We start from the raw sequence: 19194 nt of genomic DNA on the forward strand, positions 1-19194 counted from the left end.
GTTGTATTTTGGAAAAATACTGTTTACCCACTTCCATGTTGGAAGTCTTTTACTCTTGGGAACTTTATTTTGGTATCTATATAGTTATTAGATGTTAAAGAAGTTGTGATTATCATAATAATTTTGGGAGAGCCACAGCATCCCGATTTTTTAATGATAATTGCATCAAGATTATATATGTGAACTTCATAAAGAAAATTAACATCATGTTGTAATTAATTCATAAATTTAATTACTAATCCCCACATGGACGTTTTTATTTTTATAACTTGATTAGAATAAGATGGTAAATTTAAAATTGAAAATAAAATTTCTCTTAAGCCCACAGGTACGGAAAAATTTGATTTATTGATATTAAATTTATTAGTCATATTAATAAAAAGTAAATTTCATGCGTGATGCAACCTTTGCCCACAAGTAGGTTGAAATTTACTATTAAATTAGCATTAGTTAATTTAAATAAAGTTGTTTCATAGCATTTAAGTATATTATTTTCCTTGGTCATTTTATGTATTCCTACTGCTTTAATTATTAGTATTTTATGTTCCAATAATTTCTAGTGGTAATTTTTCCTGACTGAAAAGAAAATGTGTTTTTCACTTTGGGGTGTTTGGAGACTGAATTGGTGTTTCGTGTGGACAAATCACCTTCTCACATGGAGTCAAGTACGCCATATGAGATTATTAAACATGAACGATTGTAGTGATTTAAATCGCTTAAGTTTCAACGTTCATGAAATCTCATATCAAGGAAAGCATTAGTGTTTTTTTCCTTAATGTTTTAGGGCCAAAGAAAGGTTGTTGAGGAACATTTAGTGAGTTCCAATAATGCTTTGGCCAGTACCCTAATAGAAAAGCTTTAAAGCAAAACCTTTTACAGTTTCAAAATGTGCCTACACACATTATGGAAACAAAGGACATAACAACTCATATTAAGTCCCTAAAGGTTGAGTTCTTTGAGTCATTTTTGGATCTCTTTTATTTTGAATTATCTCATCTAAATATGGTATTTTTTTCAAATACCTTGTGGCACACACAAGGATAACTGATCAATAAAGGAACTTCTGATCATGTGTGTTCAAGAAGATGAGAGACTAAGACATGAGAATCCAAAAGTTACTCATGTTAAGGGAAAGACCTTGATAGGCAGTCATGTCCAACAGTTAATGAATGAGAGCAAGGTACCAACAATGTGTTATGGCAATTAAGATACTTGTTTCTCTTACAATAAGGAAAATTATGGGCATATAAAGAATGATTACATAAAGTATCATAAATGACTTGAAATAAAGGTAATCCCATACATCTATTGTGTCATAAATCTCTTTTATTGACTCTCCTAAATACTGTATGGATTGAATTTGGTTTAGCAATCCATGTTGTCAACACAATGCATGGTTTTCTAAATTGATAATACATGTTTACAATTGGAGGTTGTTGGGATCTATAGATTAATTTTAAAATTCAGTTATATTTTTTTTTTCTTTACCTTAATAATGTTCTATATATTCCACAATTTTTAGAAATTTAATTTCTATTTTAGTTATTTAAAATCAAGTTTGAACATTATTGAAATTTTTTATTTAGGGTGGAATATTAAATTGATAGTCTTTTTAAAATTGATCTGGATCCCAATTTTTTTTTGAAAATTAATCCATGCATATACATGTTGACATAAAGCAGAGTTTGTGAATGAGAAAATCCTCTATGTCATGGCATTCGAGATTGGAATATATCTCTATGAAGAATAAAAGGTCAATAAATGATAGACCAACTATACCACTAAAGGTGCCAACAAAAGGTTTTTGAGATTCTTGAGACCATGTACAAGTGTAAATCTTTTCCATACTTCTTGCCTAAATGGTTAGAGATATCCTATCTCTTTCGATAATAACCATATAAGGTTTATGTATCTCTATCTTCTAAATCATAAAGTTGGGGCATTAAATGCTTTCAGTACCTATAAGGTAGAAGTAGAGAAACAAAACAAAAGGAAATCAAGATCGTACGATTTGTTAGAGGCAGATAGTATTATGGTAGGTACACGAAAATGAGACATGAAAGGTAATACTAATATTCTATTCTCCTAATGGAGCAAAGCCTTGAAAACCGGTGTGTATATATTTAACTGGTTTCCATTCAGGGTTGTCCCTAAGACACCTAAATTAAGGAATGAATGGAACCAATTTCAAATTTCACACATATGGGGTTGTCCTGATAAAGTGGAGATTTATAATTTACACCTAAGGAAATTAGATTCAAGGACAACTAGTGGAATTTTATAGGTTATGCAATAAACTCCAAGGAGTTTAGTTTTTACTGTCCTTCATTCAATCCTACAATTATTGAGTCTATAAATACAAAATTTCTAGAGGATGCTGAACTTAGTGAGAGTGCTTATCCTCAAAGGGTTAAATTAGATAAAGCACAAGAGTTGACTGAAGCTCCTTCACATGAAGGGTGTTTAATTGTGCTTAGGGAAAATCAAATTGATTACCTTGAACCACAAGCAGTTTCAGAACAGCCAATCTATGAGGAATAAGTACAGAGTGAACCTATTCAGACTTGCCAAATGTAAAGGAAGTAGGATTAAGTAGATCCTCTAGAATAAGGTGACCAACAATCCCTAGTGATTATGTTACATACTTCTAGGAGTCTGATTTTTATGTCGGACCTAAGAACGATCCAAAAATTGTTAACACAAAGCCATGAGTGGAAATAACTTCACATTGTATTTCAAAGCCATGAAGGAGGAGATGAAATCCTTGGCTAAAAATCAAGTTTAGGATCTCGTTGACTTACCAAAGGGAGTTGTAGCCATAGGCTGCAAATGAGTTTACAAAACCTAAAGAGATGCTTCCGAGTAATGTTGAACGATATAAAGCTTGACTTGTAGCTAATGATCTTACTCAAAAGGAAGGCATTGATTATCATGGTATGAGTGGCTCATTTTGATTTAGAGCTATATCAAAGGATGTGAAAAACAATTTTGCTAAATGAGGATCTTAAGGAGGAGATATACATAGGACAACTTAAAGGTTTTATTGATAACAGTCAGAAAGCTTGCAAATTAAGAATATCTATTAATGGGCTAAAATAGGTCTCTCATTAGTGGTATATAATATTTTACAAGGTTTTTACCTCACATGGTTTTATTGAGAACTTTGTTAATTATTGTATATACCTTAAGGTCAGTGGGAGTAAAGTTACTTATCTTTTAGTCCTATGTATAGATAATATTTTGCTTGCAAGCAACTATTTAATTATATATGTGACATTCTATAAATTTTATGGATTAAAATAAAATTATAAAGCATTTTGTTTATATATATATATATATTTGGGGACTGTTTTAGTTAGGAGCATATTAAAGGGGTTGTTAGCCTATTAATTATTTGGGAACTTTTAGATTTATTGTTTAATAATAATAATAATAATAATAATAATAATAAAAAAAAAAAAAAAAAAAAAACGTGTCAACACTTGAATTCTTTTTGGACACCTATTACCCAAGGTGTCTCACCCTTCTCCATGGGTTTCATGCATGACCCCACGTGAGGGTGCATGTGTCCAATGGCATGCCTCCTTCCCTAGGTATATTACACTTGTCAAAGAGCTAACTCACCCTTCTCCATTATATATATGTCCAAAACTCCTTCTTTCTCTCACGCCACCAGTAGCAAGTTAAAGCCTATTTCAGCTTGCTTTCTTCCTTCTCTTGCAAACCCCCACAGTAAGTCCCCTTCTCATTATTTTGCTATTTTATTGAAAGAAATTAGGAAAAAAAAAAATTACTATTTACTTTTATGAGTATTTTAGGATTCCTGCTAATATTGAAATGTTAGTTGTAGGTTATATATATATTTTTTGTTTAGACAGATTTTTTGGTGATTAAATATTATACATCCATGATAATGATAATAGCAATAATAAAATTTTATTTTTTATCTCATGAATAAATGTATAGCACCTCACACATGTATATATATACATATATAGTCATGATGTTATATATATATATATAAGTACACGTATGTAGCATATTGGGAGGAAATATTGGATATCATATATATATATATATATATTTATAAATATCTATATATATAGACGTGCACAGCAGATTGGGAGAGAAATTGATATAATGTGAATTATGTGTATATATATGTACATGTGCATTTATACATGGGGAACCGTGCACCCCCCCACACACACACATGTATATATATATATATATATATATATATATATATATATGTTTTATTGAAAACTTTGACTAAAAATTTAAAAACACTTCTAAATTCATCTTTATAATTTATTTAGGTGAAAGGACGACTCGATCCAATCCGGCGTCAAATCCAAGTAAGGGGACACAACACCAAAACCCCCAACAAATTTTATTATAAATCCTTGAAATAAAATGTTGGGGATTTTTATTCACTTACATGATTTTTAATTGCACTTCCTTTCGTTTTTTTTTTTATGACAAGTTTTATTTATTCATATGTCATTGTTTAAGAATTTTCATGCTACAGTTACCATATTTCATGATCTATGCATAACTGCAATTATGAAAAGAGCTCTCAAAATTCATGGCACAGATGAATTTACAGATTATATAAAATGTTATATGTGCACTTATGGTTTTAAATGTTTAACCCGAGACACGATTATAGTGACGATCGGTACCGCATAGGGTAGCATGGCAAGCACACCAAGGGATGGATATGGACAGGTGTGTGCTACCGGCCAGGTGGCCTTCACCTAGGGAAGTTCCCAACCTGGTAGCTGTCCCCTGTGATGACAGACTGAGCATATAGGTCCTTCGGGACAAAGCCAACATGCGCTACTCACGGTAAAAATTGTGGCGTCGGGTTAAAAGGGTAAAACAGCAGTTTTGAAAGAAAGAAAAAAGAAGTGTTTGTATATCTCATAAGTCACTTCATATTCTTGTATTAATTGTCATTTAATTTATTTATTGTGCATAACATCTGCATTGCATGTTTTGTAGCATTTTGGTGTTGTGGCTACTTACTGAGTTGTCGAACTCACTCCTTTTCCCTTTAAAATTTTCAGATGCCGCTGTACATTATAATTCTGAGGATGGGTATTCCCGTAGGCGTCCTTGCTATTGAGGACCCTATTGTATGGCCCTATGCTTGGGATACCTGGACCTACTGCTTTGCGGAGCCGTAGGGGTGTTAGAGCTGGAGAGTCCAATGGGTTGCCAGATCAAGCCATTGTTGTGCAGACTTTTGTTTTTGTAGACTGCACAATATTTTTTGTGATGTTTATATGTAGGAGAACACTTGACACATGGGGAGGCTATAACCCCCTATAGTAGTCACTTTTGAGTACACCTCCTGACATGGCTTGAAATGTTGTTTTAGGATTCCCAGCTCATGTAAACGATATTTTGTAATGTTCATAGTAAAACACTAATCCTACATAACTTTTGACTGCCTATCTTTACTTGCTACTTAGAGTTAATGCGATGATCTCTGATAATTATTCCTTATTTGTTGTGATTTTCTTTTAAGTTCGCGTTTCCCCTATTCACCTTAATCGGGGACGTGACAATATAAATACCTCTGGTCATTGCTTGAGCAAAGCAATGGCCGGAGGTATTTATATAATTAATTTTCTGCTGCTAGTTATTATTGTTAAATTAGTATTTAATTATATAGAATTCTTACATGAGCTACCCCAAGGCAAAAGGGGGGCAAAGGTTAGTTTGTTGAAAGACTTATAAATCATTATTAGCAGATTATTGTACAAGTTCATTTCTGGAGGCAAGAAGAAAACCTTGGACAAAAACAAGGAGCTACCCCAAGGCGAAAAGGGGGCAAAGGTTAGTCTGTTGAAAGACTTATAAATCATTATTAGCAGATTATTGTACAGGTTCATTCTTGGAAATAAAGAGAAAACCTTGGACAAAAACAAGAATGTTCATTCCCGAAGACAGGAAGAAAACCCTGGGCAAAAACAAGGAGCTACCCCAAGGCAAACAGGGAGCAAAGGTTAGTATGTTGAAATACTTGTAAATCATTATTAGCAGATTATTGTATAGGTTCATTTCTGGAGACAATGAGAAAACCTTGGACAAAAACAAAGAATCACCCCAAGACGAACGGGGAACAAATATTAGTTTGTTGAAAGACTTGCGAATTATTGCTTAAAGATTATTATGCAGGTTCGGAGCCTAGTTTGTCAAAACGGGCATTTGAGAGAGAACTGGGCATGATCCCCAGGTGTCTCAAGGATATGATAGGCTTAACCCCCGGGCAAAGGAAAGAATAGGGGTGTCAATGCGGTTACGGTTAGCGATTATTGGCAATAACCACTAAACGTAACCGCTTTAGCGGTTAGTAGATTTCAATAACTGCTTTAGCAGTTAGTGGTTAGCTACTAACCGCCGATTAGCGGTTAGTGAAATAGGTAACCGCTTGCTAACCGCTTTTTCAAAATTGAGCTTTTTTTGGTCGTTTTTGGGCTTTTTTACTACTGTAGCATTTTTTACACTAATTTGTTTTTTGTATTTTTAGTGTCTTCTTAGGCCCAATTGCTATAAAAAAGAGCCAATATTGAAAAATAAAAAATATTTGACCCCAAATTTACATTTACTTGTACTTAATCATAACTGGTTAACTTTAAAAAAAAAAAAAAAAAATTCAATACAACATATAAAAAAAGTTCAACACAACTGTCACAACATATAAAAAAAAATATATAAAAAAGTTCAACACAACATATAAAAGAAGTTCAAATAAAACATATGATATATATGATTATATGTATTATTTATTATTATATAATCATATGATTTAATGATCAATTCATCATGTGATATAATCATATCAATTATATTGATAATATTACTAAAATTATAATGATAATACATTAATACTTCAATTGTGTTTATAAGTAACACATTGTTTAATTCAATGTCAATTATTTAATTTGATATTATACGAATCACATTATCATTGTACATTAATAATATAATTCACTTGAATAAGGTATTTGAATTGCCATTGAATCATATGATTAAGTATTGATATTATACATTTATACTATTCATATGCATATATGTATAATTATAATTTATAACATATATAGACTTATAAGTTTATAACATGCATTGGAACTAAGTCTCTAGGTACTTAAGTGTTGTATTAGTATGAATTGGTATACTTATGACTTATGTCATATTATATATGTATAATTTATTATTATATAATCAGATAAAGTAGAATGATAATACATTAATACTTCAATTGTGGTTATAAGAACCACATTATTGAATCTAATGCCAATTATTTAATTTGATATTATACGAATCACATTATCCTTGTACATTAATAATATGATTAACTTGAATAAAGTATTTGAATTGTCATTGAATCATATGATTAAGTATTAATCTTATATATTTATATTATTCATATGCATATATGTATAATTATAATTTATAAAAACTTATAAGTTTATAACATACATTAGAACTAAGTCTCTAGATACTTAATTGTTGTATTAGTATGAATTGGTATACTTATGTGTTATGTCATATTATATATGTATAATTTGTTATTATGTAATCAAATGATTTAATGATCAATTGATCATGTGATATAATCATATAAATTATAGTGATAATATAGTAATACTCAAATTATGATTTAATTATCTAAATTTTTTTTTTTGTGATTTAATGATCAAGTGATTATGTTATATGTATAAATATTATTATAATTATAAAAATATATTATATAAAAAGGCGGTTAGCGGTTACGGTTAGTAAACTCAATAACCTCTAACCGCTAACTGCTAGGCGGTTAGACGGTTAGCGATTAATACGGTTAAGCGGTTAACGGTTAACGGTTATAACGATTAGCATTGACACCCCTATGAAAGAGTTGGGGGTACTCCCGGCAACCAGGAAACAATGAGACAACCTTGGGCTAAAACAGACAACGGGAGACAACCCGGTCACAAAACAAGGAGATTCATACCTAGAAACAAGGAGTAAACCTTGGACAAAAACTAGAAGTTACTCAGAGACAAGGAGAAAACCTTGGACAAAAACAAGGAATCACCCTAAGGCAAACGGGAAACAAATGTTAGTCTATTGAAAGACTTATAAATTACTACTTAAAGGTTGTTGTGCAGGTTTGGATTATCTTGATGACTTGGAGAGAGACTCGGGCATGATCCCCAGGTATCTCGGAACTAGGACGGGTTTAACTCCCAGGCAAAGGTATAGCGAGGGGTGCTCTCAGGAACTCAAGTGATGCAAAAAATAGAGCTGAAGAGCTCCAACTGACGAGCTCAAAGCACACTCACCTAGAGACATGAGTCTCGGACAAGATCAAACAACGAGTTGCTTGAAGGCTTTGACTAAATTCCTGTTACCCGAATACATCGTCTAAGGGAATTAAGGGTAATTGTTGGGGATAAATTCATACACCAAGCCCATCAAATTCTAGGCCTAATGGCCAAGGATATGCCCATGAAGATATTAATTAAATAGCAAGGGCTATTTAGTTAATTAATAGAAGATATATTCTAATTGAGATTATATTGGAATGAAGAAGTCCTATTCCAAGTCTGCAGGGGAATAAAAGCTCAATTCCAACTTAAGCTCCCATGAATCCTAGCTTATTTCTACAAGATAACTATTCAAGATTATTTTTATAAGATAATCGTTCAGGTTTATCTCAACATGATAGCTGTTGAAGGTTTATTTCTACATGATAGCTGTTGATTTCTATCTCAACTCTAGACTCCCAAACTAACTAAAACAAGGAGAACTAGTTTAAGTCTACCCTCAAGCCTATAAATAGGCCCATACACAAGGTACAAAAACATTTTCTGATATCCTCTCAGATCTTCTTATACCCTCTCAACATTCTTTCTCCCTAGAAATTACGGATTATTAGTCCCTTTGAGCATATTGAATTATTGTGCCCCAAAGCACAATCTTTATCTTAGAAACTATTTGACTGCCGTTTTTTGCTCTTTTGTAGTGATTTGGAGTGCATGACGAAAACGTATTGTAGATCTTGAAGGCTCCGAAAAACGCATAATCCACCGTGTTGAAAACTGTTCTAACAATTGTCAGGTTAGAAACTATGTGTAGAATTATTATTTTAGAATTTGATTGCATTGAAGACATCAAGATGGGCAAGTTATTGTATCCACCATTTTGTCAAATGGACCGTTCGAATCCTATATTTGGGAGCATTCCCTTTCACTCTCCCATTTTCTCTTTGAAAATTCGTAGCGGAACGCCTTTGTAATTGTAATCCTATTTTTTCCCCCTTTGAATAGGAAGAGGAAAAAAAAAAAAAAAACGTGCGCTGGTTCTACTAGAATTAACCACCACCGTTGGATCACAGCCACTGGCCCACTGACTTGTAGGAGCCAGGCCGAAACGAGAGTCTGTATTGGCTAGGGCACGACGTCAACCAATCGGCGAGAGACAACAGAAGAGAGCCAATGAGTCCGTCTATATATACACCATCCAACCCCATCGAGCTGAGCCAAGAAATGCACACAGCTTAGTTGCTCACACGCATGCAATACTACGGTCCGCCTAGCCATGGCGAAGCCTCGCAAGCCCAAAAACGACGACGCTAAGCCCGAAAGTACCGGAGCCCTAGTTCGCCACCAAAAGCTTTGCATCTCCATCGATATCGATCGGCGCCAAATCTACGGGTCTGTTTCTAAACCCACTCCCTCTCATTTTTGTACGTATATGCCAAGTAATATTTGTTTTTAATTATTATTATTTTTTGTTTGTTTTTAGGCATACGGAGTTGGAAATTGCGGTGCCGGAGATTGGAATTGTAGGGTTACACGCGGAGAATTTGGGGATTGGGAGTGTTTTGGTAGACGGAGAGGCGGCGGACTTCGAATACTACCCGCGCCAGCAGCACGTGGAGAGCGAGAAGAGGTGGAGCGCGGTGTCGACGCTAAGTTCTGCGGCGGATGCGGCTGGAGCGGCATATGTATCGGCGCTTGAGAGGGAATTGGTCCCCAATTTGTTGATTAATTGCTGTAAGGGCTTCAAGAGTGGGAGTGATCAGCAGGCCGTGGCGGAGAACGGGTTTCATTCGTCCGGCGAGACTAAGCAGCAGGTTATAGTTTCTATCCGTGTTCTTGCTGCTTTTGGTTAACTGAATGTTGTGCAGGTCTTGAATGGAGGCTTATTAACATTTTTGGTCATTGATGGAGTTATTTGTTTTGCTTACCTCAGATTTAGCGGGTAGCTTATACTTCTATAGTTTGTGTGTGTGCATTTCAGTTTTCGTTTAGGAATTGTGTCGAAGGTGAAGAACCTATTAGTATTAGCATGAGCAATGTGAACCCAAGTGGCTAGCCTGATACTAGAAAACTTGACGAGATACTTTATGGCACATCTTGTATGGATAGAAATATGACAGCAGTACTGCTACCATTGAAAAGTATAAGAAAATAAAATCTACAAGAGAAAGAAAAAACGAAACCCTAGTGTAATAGTTAGTAGCTAACCAACCTAGGCACGTATTCAGAGACATTTAAATCTGAACCAATATTTTATTTCCTTTTGCTCATAAAAGAAGAAGCAAATGGGTGGTATGCTTTGAGAATGCACAGGAGGTGGTTGTGGTGAGGTTTACACCCTTTTTTTTTTTTTTTTTTTCCTTCTTGTATTTTCTCATGTAAGTTAACGTTGGGTGCAGAATGTGAGATTGGTTCGTATTGAGTATTGGGTAGAGAAGGCAGAGACGGGGATTCACTTCAAGAATAATGTGCTACTTACTGATAACCAGATAAGGCGTGCACGCTGCTGGTTCCCTTGTATGGATGACAGTTCACAGCGCTGCTGGTATGAACTGTTTGATTGTATGACTGTCTGTGTGAGTGTGGGTGTTTCATGGTAATTCTGGCCATTTCATAGTTCATATGATGTATTGATGGGGTTTTTATGTTATATGTTCAGCTATGATTTAGAGTTTACGGTTGCGCAAAATCTTGTGGCTGTCAGCAATGGAACCTTGCTATACCAGGTGGGATACTTGATATTTTTGTATATGAGTGTTGTGATTATGAGCATTTCCATTGGAAGATGTGCATATATTTGTGATCAATCTATTGGTGCTTCAAAACAAAAATTTCATATAATGATTGATGTTCAACCTTTATTTATTTATTTTAAGTATACTATATATTGTGCAATTAATTATATGACTTACATTATTAACAAACTCTTATTGATAATGTATGAATGCCATGTATATTCTCACTTGTAGTCTCAATAATCTCATTCCACATCTTTTAAGTTAATAGAGGAGATCATTGGTTTGCAATTGAAATACTGGTAGTAGTATGTTGAAGATGGTCCTATGGAATGCCATTTTCTCTCGGTTTGGTTTATGCTGGGTGATGCCTGGCAGCGTTAGGGGGCTGTATGATTCTTGGTGGGTAGGTGGCAAAGCTCGCAGTGTTGTTGTGTGGAAGATGGTCCCTCTTTGTCTTATGTGGTGCATCTGGATTGAGAGAAATGCTAGATGTTTCGAGGACTTGTCTAGGAACATTGAGGATCTCACTCACTTTTTCTTGTACACCCTATTCACTTGGACTGCTGGTTGGCTAGCACCCTTAGTGATTAGTTTCCCTGATTTCCTTCTTATGTTCTCTTCTTCTTTTTCTCCCTCTTAGTCGCTCTCTTGTATACTCCCTGTGTACTAGGGTTGCGCCCCTCTGCGCTTTGATAATGCATTTTTACTTATAAAAAAAAAGTAGTAGAATCAGTGTCATGCTGTACTGAATAATATATTTTAGGTAATTACTTTTCCTTTTAATGAAATTTTACATCCTCCCATTCTCTTTAACTGTTAAAAAAATATTCTTGCTTGCAAAGAACGTTTCTAGTTTAATCATGGGGAAAATAGAAAAGAATCAGCAGTGAAGAGTCAGTGCAGGGAAAAGGGATAAAAAAGAAAGAAAGACAATAGTGGGTTTAAACCATGATGGATCCCACGAAATCCTTAATTGTAAAAGACCAAGATATAACAAAAAGATAAAACAGCGTTTTTAGCAATTCTAGGGACTGAAGAAGGAAAAACCCATAGTGTAGCTGATTGGTTAAAAAAAAGTAGTGGATGAGAAGGGATATTCGAAAGGAGGTGAATGAGTACGCTATAACTTGATCACTTATGGGGGTTTGCTGTTTAGGGTAGTGGACCACAAGTTGGAACATCTGGTGGGGATTTTTGGGCTCCTGTTGTTCCTTCCTAGAAAACTTCTTGCAGTTTCCAAGATACCTGGTAGGAAAAAGAGCATGTACTCATCAAATTAGTCTAACAATTATGTAACATCGTTGAATTCTTTTTTTGATAAGTAATGAAATATCATTAAAAGAGCAAAGCGCAACCCAAGTATACAGGAAAAAGTACAAGAAAAACGTAACGTCATTGAATTCTAATCCATGAATCTAGTTTTCGCGTGTGTTTTTTGAGGAATTTTAACCATGAAATAATTGAAATTCTTAACAAGATATTTGTTTTTGTAGTTTTCTGTTTGGGCCACGTGCCTTCTCTAAATTTACAACATCACCATATACTGTGAGTTCACCATAGGGATTTTAGGAGCTTGGCTGCCTATCAATGATTTTTTCTCTCCTCTCTAATTTCTTGCACCTATGGTGGTGTCCTTTTGACAATTAGGGGGTTCTAGTTCCCAATTTTTTCATTTCTCTGGAGGGACAAATCTTGGCCAAACAAATGATATTTGAGCTAGATTTTTGAAACTTTATAAGAGAGCTTGCCATGGTGGAGACAGGGTTCGATTCCCAACTGGTGCGTAATTTGCGGGGATAGCTCAGTTGGGAGAGCGTCAGATTGAAGATCTGAAGGTCGCGTGTTCAATCCACGCTCACCGCATGCATCCCAGGGATTGGGGCTTTGTTGAGTTAACTAATAATGTGGTTATTGGATGAAAGATTCCCCTTGATAAGTACAACACCCCTCTATGTGGAGCACCAATCTTGATTTAAAGAGGAAGATAGCTTTGGTTGCATTCTGTTTGCTCTTGTAAACCCTTCTTCAGACTTAATATTGAAGATGAGTTGCCTCCCCCATCTTTTAAAACTTTATGATTAGTTTGGGGTTTCTTAGGTTGATGCTATACCCAAACAAGTGAGTAGATTGGTAACATATAAATGTGAAGAATATGGTTAGCATATTGAAGTTCAGAAGAGGAGGCTAGAGAAATCCTTCTTATACAAATGTGGATTTTCTTCCAAAGGGGAAAAATGTCTATAATGGTATTTATGTTCAACCACCCTCTTACAGAAAGAAGATGTCACATATTCTTCTACGGTAACTAAGGTTGAAAGTTTATTACGAAGACAAATCTTGTAAGTTTGGGAACTCCCTATTGATTCACTATTGACAAAGTTGATCTTTTACCCTGCTACAGTGCTACTGCCTTTGAAGGGAAATTAATATCTAATAATTTATCAGCAATAAGATTCTTGGTTTTTTCTCTTTTCTTTTAACTATATTTTTTTTGCTTTGTGAATCGAAGATTGTATCCATTTTTGTGGTCTGTTGTTGCTTCGTACAAAAGATCTTTTATTTAATAATCTATAGGAAGATTCTTTTACATGCTGGAATCAATAAATTGTACTCTCCCATCCCTTTAAAAGATAAAAAAATAAATAAAGGCACATAGAGGAAAGGGGAAACTGTGCCCTTTTAAGATTCCTCAAGGGGCGTCGTACAAGGATACGGCTATGTGGAATGAAGTGATCGAAAAGATGGAGCGTCAGTTGGCAGGTTGGAAGAGAATGTATCTTTCTAAAGGAGGCCGCTTAACCCTCATTAAGAGCACTTTGGCTAATCTTCCGACTTACTTTTTGTCTCTGTTTCCGATTCCGGCAAGTGTAGCTAAAAGGATTGAGAAAGTCCAAAGAGATTTCTTATGGGGAGGAATTGGGGATGAGCCCAAGTTGCATCTTGTAAGTTGGAACCAAGTTTGCAGCCCGCTTCGCTATGGGGGTCTTGGTATTCGGAAGTTGTACCAGTTTAATCAAGCTCTTTTGGGGAAATGGCTTTGGAGATACGCAAATGAGAATGGGGCTCTTTGGTGTAAGGTGATCGAAGCTAAGTATGAAGACCAAGAAGGTGGGTGGTGCACGAAGGATGCTTCGGGCTCTCATGGTGTGGGTCTTTGGAAGCATATTCGGAATGGGTGGAATTCCTTTGCCAAAGGTATTCGGTTTGAGGTGGGGGAGGGATCGAAAGTTCGTTTCTGGCATGATATTTGGTGTGGGGACAATTCTTTGAAGCAAGCTTTCCCGTCCTTATTCAATATCGCCAGACACAAAGATGCTTGGGTGAAGGATAATTTTATTGGGAGGAATGGGGTTGTGGAGTGGAATGTCATTTTCATACGATCGGTCCAAGATTGGGAGGTGGATTTGGTTTCTCCTTTCTTTGAGCGGTTGTATTCTTGCAAGGTTTCTTTAGGCAGTGTAGATCGTATTTGTTGGTCTTCGTCCAAGCAAGGCAAGTTCGAGGTTAAGTCGTTCTACAAGGCCTTGACCTTTTCTAGTAAAGAGGAGTTTCCTTGGAAGAGCATCTGGCGTACTAAGGCGCCTCAGCGGGTGGCTTTTTTCGGGTGGACTGCAGCCCTAGGGAAAATTTTGACTCATGATACGTTGCGCAAGAGGAATATAGTGGTAGTGGAGTGGTGTTGCATGTGTAAGAAGAACGGAGAGTCAGTCGATCATCTTCTTCTTCACTGTGAGCTTGCAAGTGCTCTTTGGCACATGATTTTTCAGAGGTTTGGGTTGCATTGGGTCATGCCTTGCCGGGTGAGGGACTTGTTTGCTATTTGGTGGGCGGGAGGACGAGCTCGAAGCGCGGTGGTGTGGAAGATGATTCCTCTATGTCTTATGTGGTGTATTTGGAATGAAAGAAATGCTAGATGTTTTGATAATTCCACTAGGACCATAGAGGAATTGATTCATTTTTTCTTCTTTATTCTTTACTCTTGGACGGCCGCTTGGCTTACTCCTTTAGTGATTAGTTTCTCTGAGTTTCTTTTTCATTTTTCTCCCTCCTAGGCGCTCTCTGTGTATACTTCCCGTGTATATGGGTTGCGCCCCTCTGCGCTTTTTTTATATATCATCATTACTTATCAAAAAAAAAGATTCCTCAAGCACTGTAGAGGAAATAAATTGTGATAATTTCCTATGCCTTTATAAGCCATCTTGAGAATCATCCTTTCCAATCAACAATGAATGGGGATGTACCATTTGATGCTCTCCTCTTGTCTAACACAAATAGCTAACATATCCCAATTCATGTGGTCATAGGAGTCCTTTGCAAAATATTGCAAATTATACACTGATCTAGTGACAAGATCTTCCTATTCCCCCCTTGCCCCCCCTCTTTTTTTCCTTTATAAGTCATCGAAATATCATTAAAAGCAAAAAGTGTTAAAAGCGAAAAGCACTACCCATGTATCACTAAGAGTATACAGGAGAAATACCTAGCTACGAGGTCTTATAAAAAAAAAAAAGAAGAAAAATACCTATCTAGGAGGAGAAAAAAGTACAAGAAAATTATGAAAATTAAGCTCCCAGGGAGCTACAAACGTAGTTGTCCAAGTATAAAGTGTAAAAAAAGAAAAAGCACTCAAGTTCCGCCAATGTCATCTTTCGGTCCTCAAAACTTCAGTAATTTCTTTCCCTCCAAAGACACCACAAGAGGCAAGAAGGCACCATGTTCTCCATAGTAGCACTCCGAGTGCTACCACCTGTCCACCAACAAGCAAGAAATTTTCCCTTCTTAAATAAGAAATTTTTAGTAAGAAGGGAAGAACCTCATATATGCGGTGCATAAGAGGCTCCTTATGTCTTTGGACAGTAACTCAGTATCTGCCAAGGAAATTCAACTAAAGGAAGGCCTAACCAACTTCTAGAGAGAATGAGTTCCTTTTATTAAGGATCACAAAGCGAGTGCAAAACAAGTTAATTGATTTACAAAGCGAGTGCAAAACAAGTTAATTGATTTGGTACTCCTATGATTTTATCATATGTGAGACGTTTATATGGGGTGCTCGATTCTGAATGACCTATTGAATAAGGCTGCCTCATGGTCCAAGGGGATACCCTACTTGGACTTGCTGATCCAACAAACATAGGCAAGGGTTTTTAGGAGTTTGACTTTTGTTGAAACGCTATGTTGTTGTAGACATGTGCTAATGATATCTTTGACAAGTACTTATGAAGGGTGTATTAAGCTTCTTGATTATTCAATTGTTTCAATTTAAATAATTGAAACATTTATTTTTTTAATTTCTTCTAGACAATCACAAAAACCGTATTTTTTTTTGGCTTGAAGCTGCCCACCACCAATCTCATCATAATATTGTGAAAGTCGAAAAGCTCCTACTTTGACACCAATTAAGGATCTTACCTGCTTGTATTTGTGATTTTGGTATTTTTCTTTTTGGGCATCTTTTGAAAAGTGGAGGAATCTGTGTACAAGTTCTGCTTATGAATAATGGTGTCATTTAGTGTTTGCAAGCACCTTATTCTATTTTGGGTGGCATTGAGAATGCTAATGAATTAGATTTTCGACCCCAATAGGGTGGTTTCTTCTCTTGTATACTTTCTTTGTACGAGTACTTTGTTTCTTCTTCTAATAAATTATTATTCATTAAAAAAAAGAATACTAATGAAGCTTACTTCTTTATATTATGCATGTGTGTAAATAAATGAACAAAATGTATTTCGTTTTCTTTAAATTAATAATGCATTAAAAGAAACCTGACAACCTATGTATTAAGGAAGTCTATAAAACTTATCCTCAGAAGCCCTATTGGAAATTGTAACTTTTTAAGTCTACTTTGTATTTTTGAACAACTGCTTATGTTTATCCTTTGTCGATTAGTTATAGTGATTTCCTTGTCCTTTGTGCTCCTTCTAGTTAGGTGCTTCCTCTTGAACAATTCCTATATACTTAGGGGCACCTTTATGCTTTTAATGATAATTATTGATTACTTATATATAAACATTCCAAGTCTACTTCTTGAATTTTATATATTAAAGAACTCAACTGAAAATGCAAGTTGCCATTGTCGAATAAAAATAAAAGCTTTCTTGTAGCCTAATAGAAGTACTTCAAATTCTTTGTAAAACATCACAAAATTAAAGTTGTACCATCATTCACTTGTTTCCACAAAGATATACACCTATGGTTTAAGTGGCAAAGAAGATATTTGGGATGTTTTCTGCAGTGGCAGTGACCAAAGTGTGCTCTCTGATATTAAAGAGTGGGCTGGCTGCCAAAAATAAGAACTGATAGCCTTCTTCTTCTTCTTTTCTTTTTTCTTTGTTTTTTAACCTGCTTTTGGCATATTTTTTTTTTTGATAGGTAAGTACTGATATTATAAAAAGCGTAGGGCGCCCCAAAGTACACTGGAAGTATACAACTAGGAACACCTAACTAGAAGGGGAAAAGCGTACAAGGAAATCATCATAGCTAAGCGGAACCGGAGAAACATAAGCTACAGTCCAGAGATAAAGAGTATGGAAACAATAGGCTAAAGTGTCCTCAATAGACCTCTCCACATCCTCGAAACACCTATTATTTCTCTCTCTCCATATACACCAAAAAAAGCAAATAGGCACCATCTTCCAGACTGCAGCACTCCCCCCCCTACCTGCAGACCACCAACATGCTAGCAGCTCGAAAACCCGTCTAGGCATCACCCATGATAACCCAAAACGGCCAAAAAAGGCACTCCACAGAGCAGACGCCACCTCACAATGAAGAAGAAGATGATCCACCGTCTCTTCACTTTTCTTGCACATCCAACATCTGTTCACCACAATCACATTACGCTTTCTGAGATTATCTAATGTCAGAATTTTCCCCCACGCTGCCAACCACACAAAGAACGCTGCCCTAGGGGGAGCCTGAGTCCGCCACACCCTCTTCCAAGGAAATCTCCTCCCTTCCGAACAAGCCAAAGAGAAAAAGAGATACTTGACCTTGAAAGATCCTCTTTTGGAAGAGTTCCACCATAACTTATCTTCCGACCCTCTTCTTACTCTAGTAGAATGTAACACCTGGAAAAAGGAGGCAAAGGCCTCCACCTCCCAATCATGAGCCTCTCTGGAAAAACTCACATTCCACTGAATGGACCCACCCAACATCTCCACATTATCCGCAACTGAGGCATCCTTCGCACAAGCAATACTAAAAAGGATCGGGAAGGCTATCTTGAGAGCAGAATCTCCACACCACCAATCATGCCAAAAGCTAATCCTGGTCCCATCCCCCACTTCAAATCTCGTAAAGCCTTTGAAAGTATCCCACCCTTTCCTAATATTCTTCCATAACCCCACCCCACACGTCCCTCCAGGCTCAGCAGAACACCACCCTCCCCATAAACTTCCATACTTCGCATCTACCACAACTCTCCACCAAGCATCTCTTTCCGACCCATAACGCCACAACCACTTCCCTAAAAGAGCGCGGTTGAAGATCATTAGATTCCTAATACCCAACCCTCCTTCCTTGATCGGAGTGCAGATCTGCGCCCACTTCACCAAGTGGTATTTAAACTCTTCTCCTATCCCTCCCCATAGAAAATTGCGTTGAAGCTTCTCAATGCGCCTCGCAACACTCGCCGGAATATGGAAAAGAGACAAAAAATAAGTGGGCATATTAGCAAGGGTACTCTTGATAAGGGTGACCCTGCCCCCTTTCGATAAATACAACCTTTTCCAACTGGCTAACCGGTGTTCAATCTTTTCAATAACTTCATCCCAAATATGCTTGGACTTATAAGAGCCTCCCAATGGGAGACCAAGATACTTCACTGGCAAGGTAACCGCCTCACACCCTAGGATACCGGCTAGCATATCCACGTGCTCCACATTCCCCACCGGAATAAGCATCGTTTTAGCCAAATTAACCTTCAACCCTGAAACAGCTTCAAACCACAGAAACAAACACCGCAGGTAACGTAACTGGGCAGGCCTGGCATTGCAGAAAATCAAGGTGTCATCGGCAAATAAAAGGTGAGAGACTGTAGTGTTGCTGATTTTGAAGCCTTCTAACAGCCCCCTCTGAACCGCTGCCGAAATCATCCTACTCACTATCTCCATCACAAACACAAACAACAAAGGAGA

At 36.3% G+C, this 19194-nt stretch overlaps 1 protein-coding gene and 1 non-coding gene across 2 annotated transcripts in view; both read left to right on the forward strand.

Annotated features, from left to right (window-relative positions):
- The first annotated feature begins 9463 nt into the window (after positions 1–9463).
- The window catches only part of LOC132183674 (transcription initiation factor TFIID subunit 2), a 67883-nt gene continuing 58152 nt past the window's right edge, over positions 9464–19194 (forward strand). The window contains exons 1-4 of the mRNA XM_059597046.1: positions 9464–9713; positions 9805–10135; positions 10721–10866; positions 10981–11047. Of these exons, the coding sequence (XP_059453029.1) occupies positions 9598–9713; positions 9805–10135; positions 10721–10866; positions 10981–11047 (660 nt within the window). The 5' untranslated portion in view covers positions 9464–9597. The remainder of the gene's footprint in view (positions 9714–9804; positions 10136–10720; positions 10867–10980; positions 11048–19194) is intronic.
- On the forward strand, positions 12850–12922 carry TRNAF-GAA (transfer RNA phenylalanine (anticodon GAA)). Its single transcript has one exon. It is a non-coding gene; the product is annotated as a tRNA-Phe (tRNA).

Source organism: Corylus avellana, chromosome ca6, assembly GCF_901000735.1.
Source record: "Corylus avellana chromosome ca6, CavTom2PMs-1.0".
NCBI classification, from domain to species: Eukaryota; Viridiplantae; Streptophyta; class Magnoliopsida; order Fagales; family Betulaceae; genus Corylus; species Corylus avellana.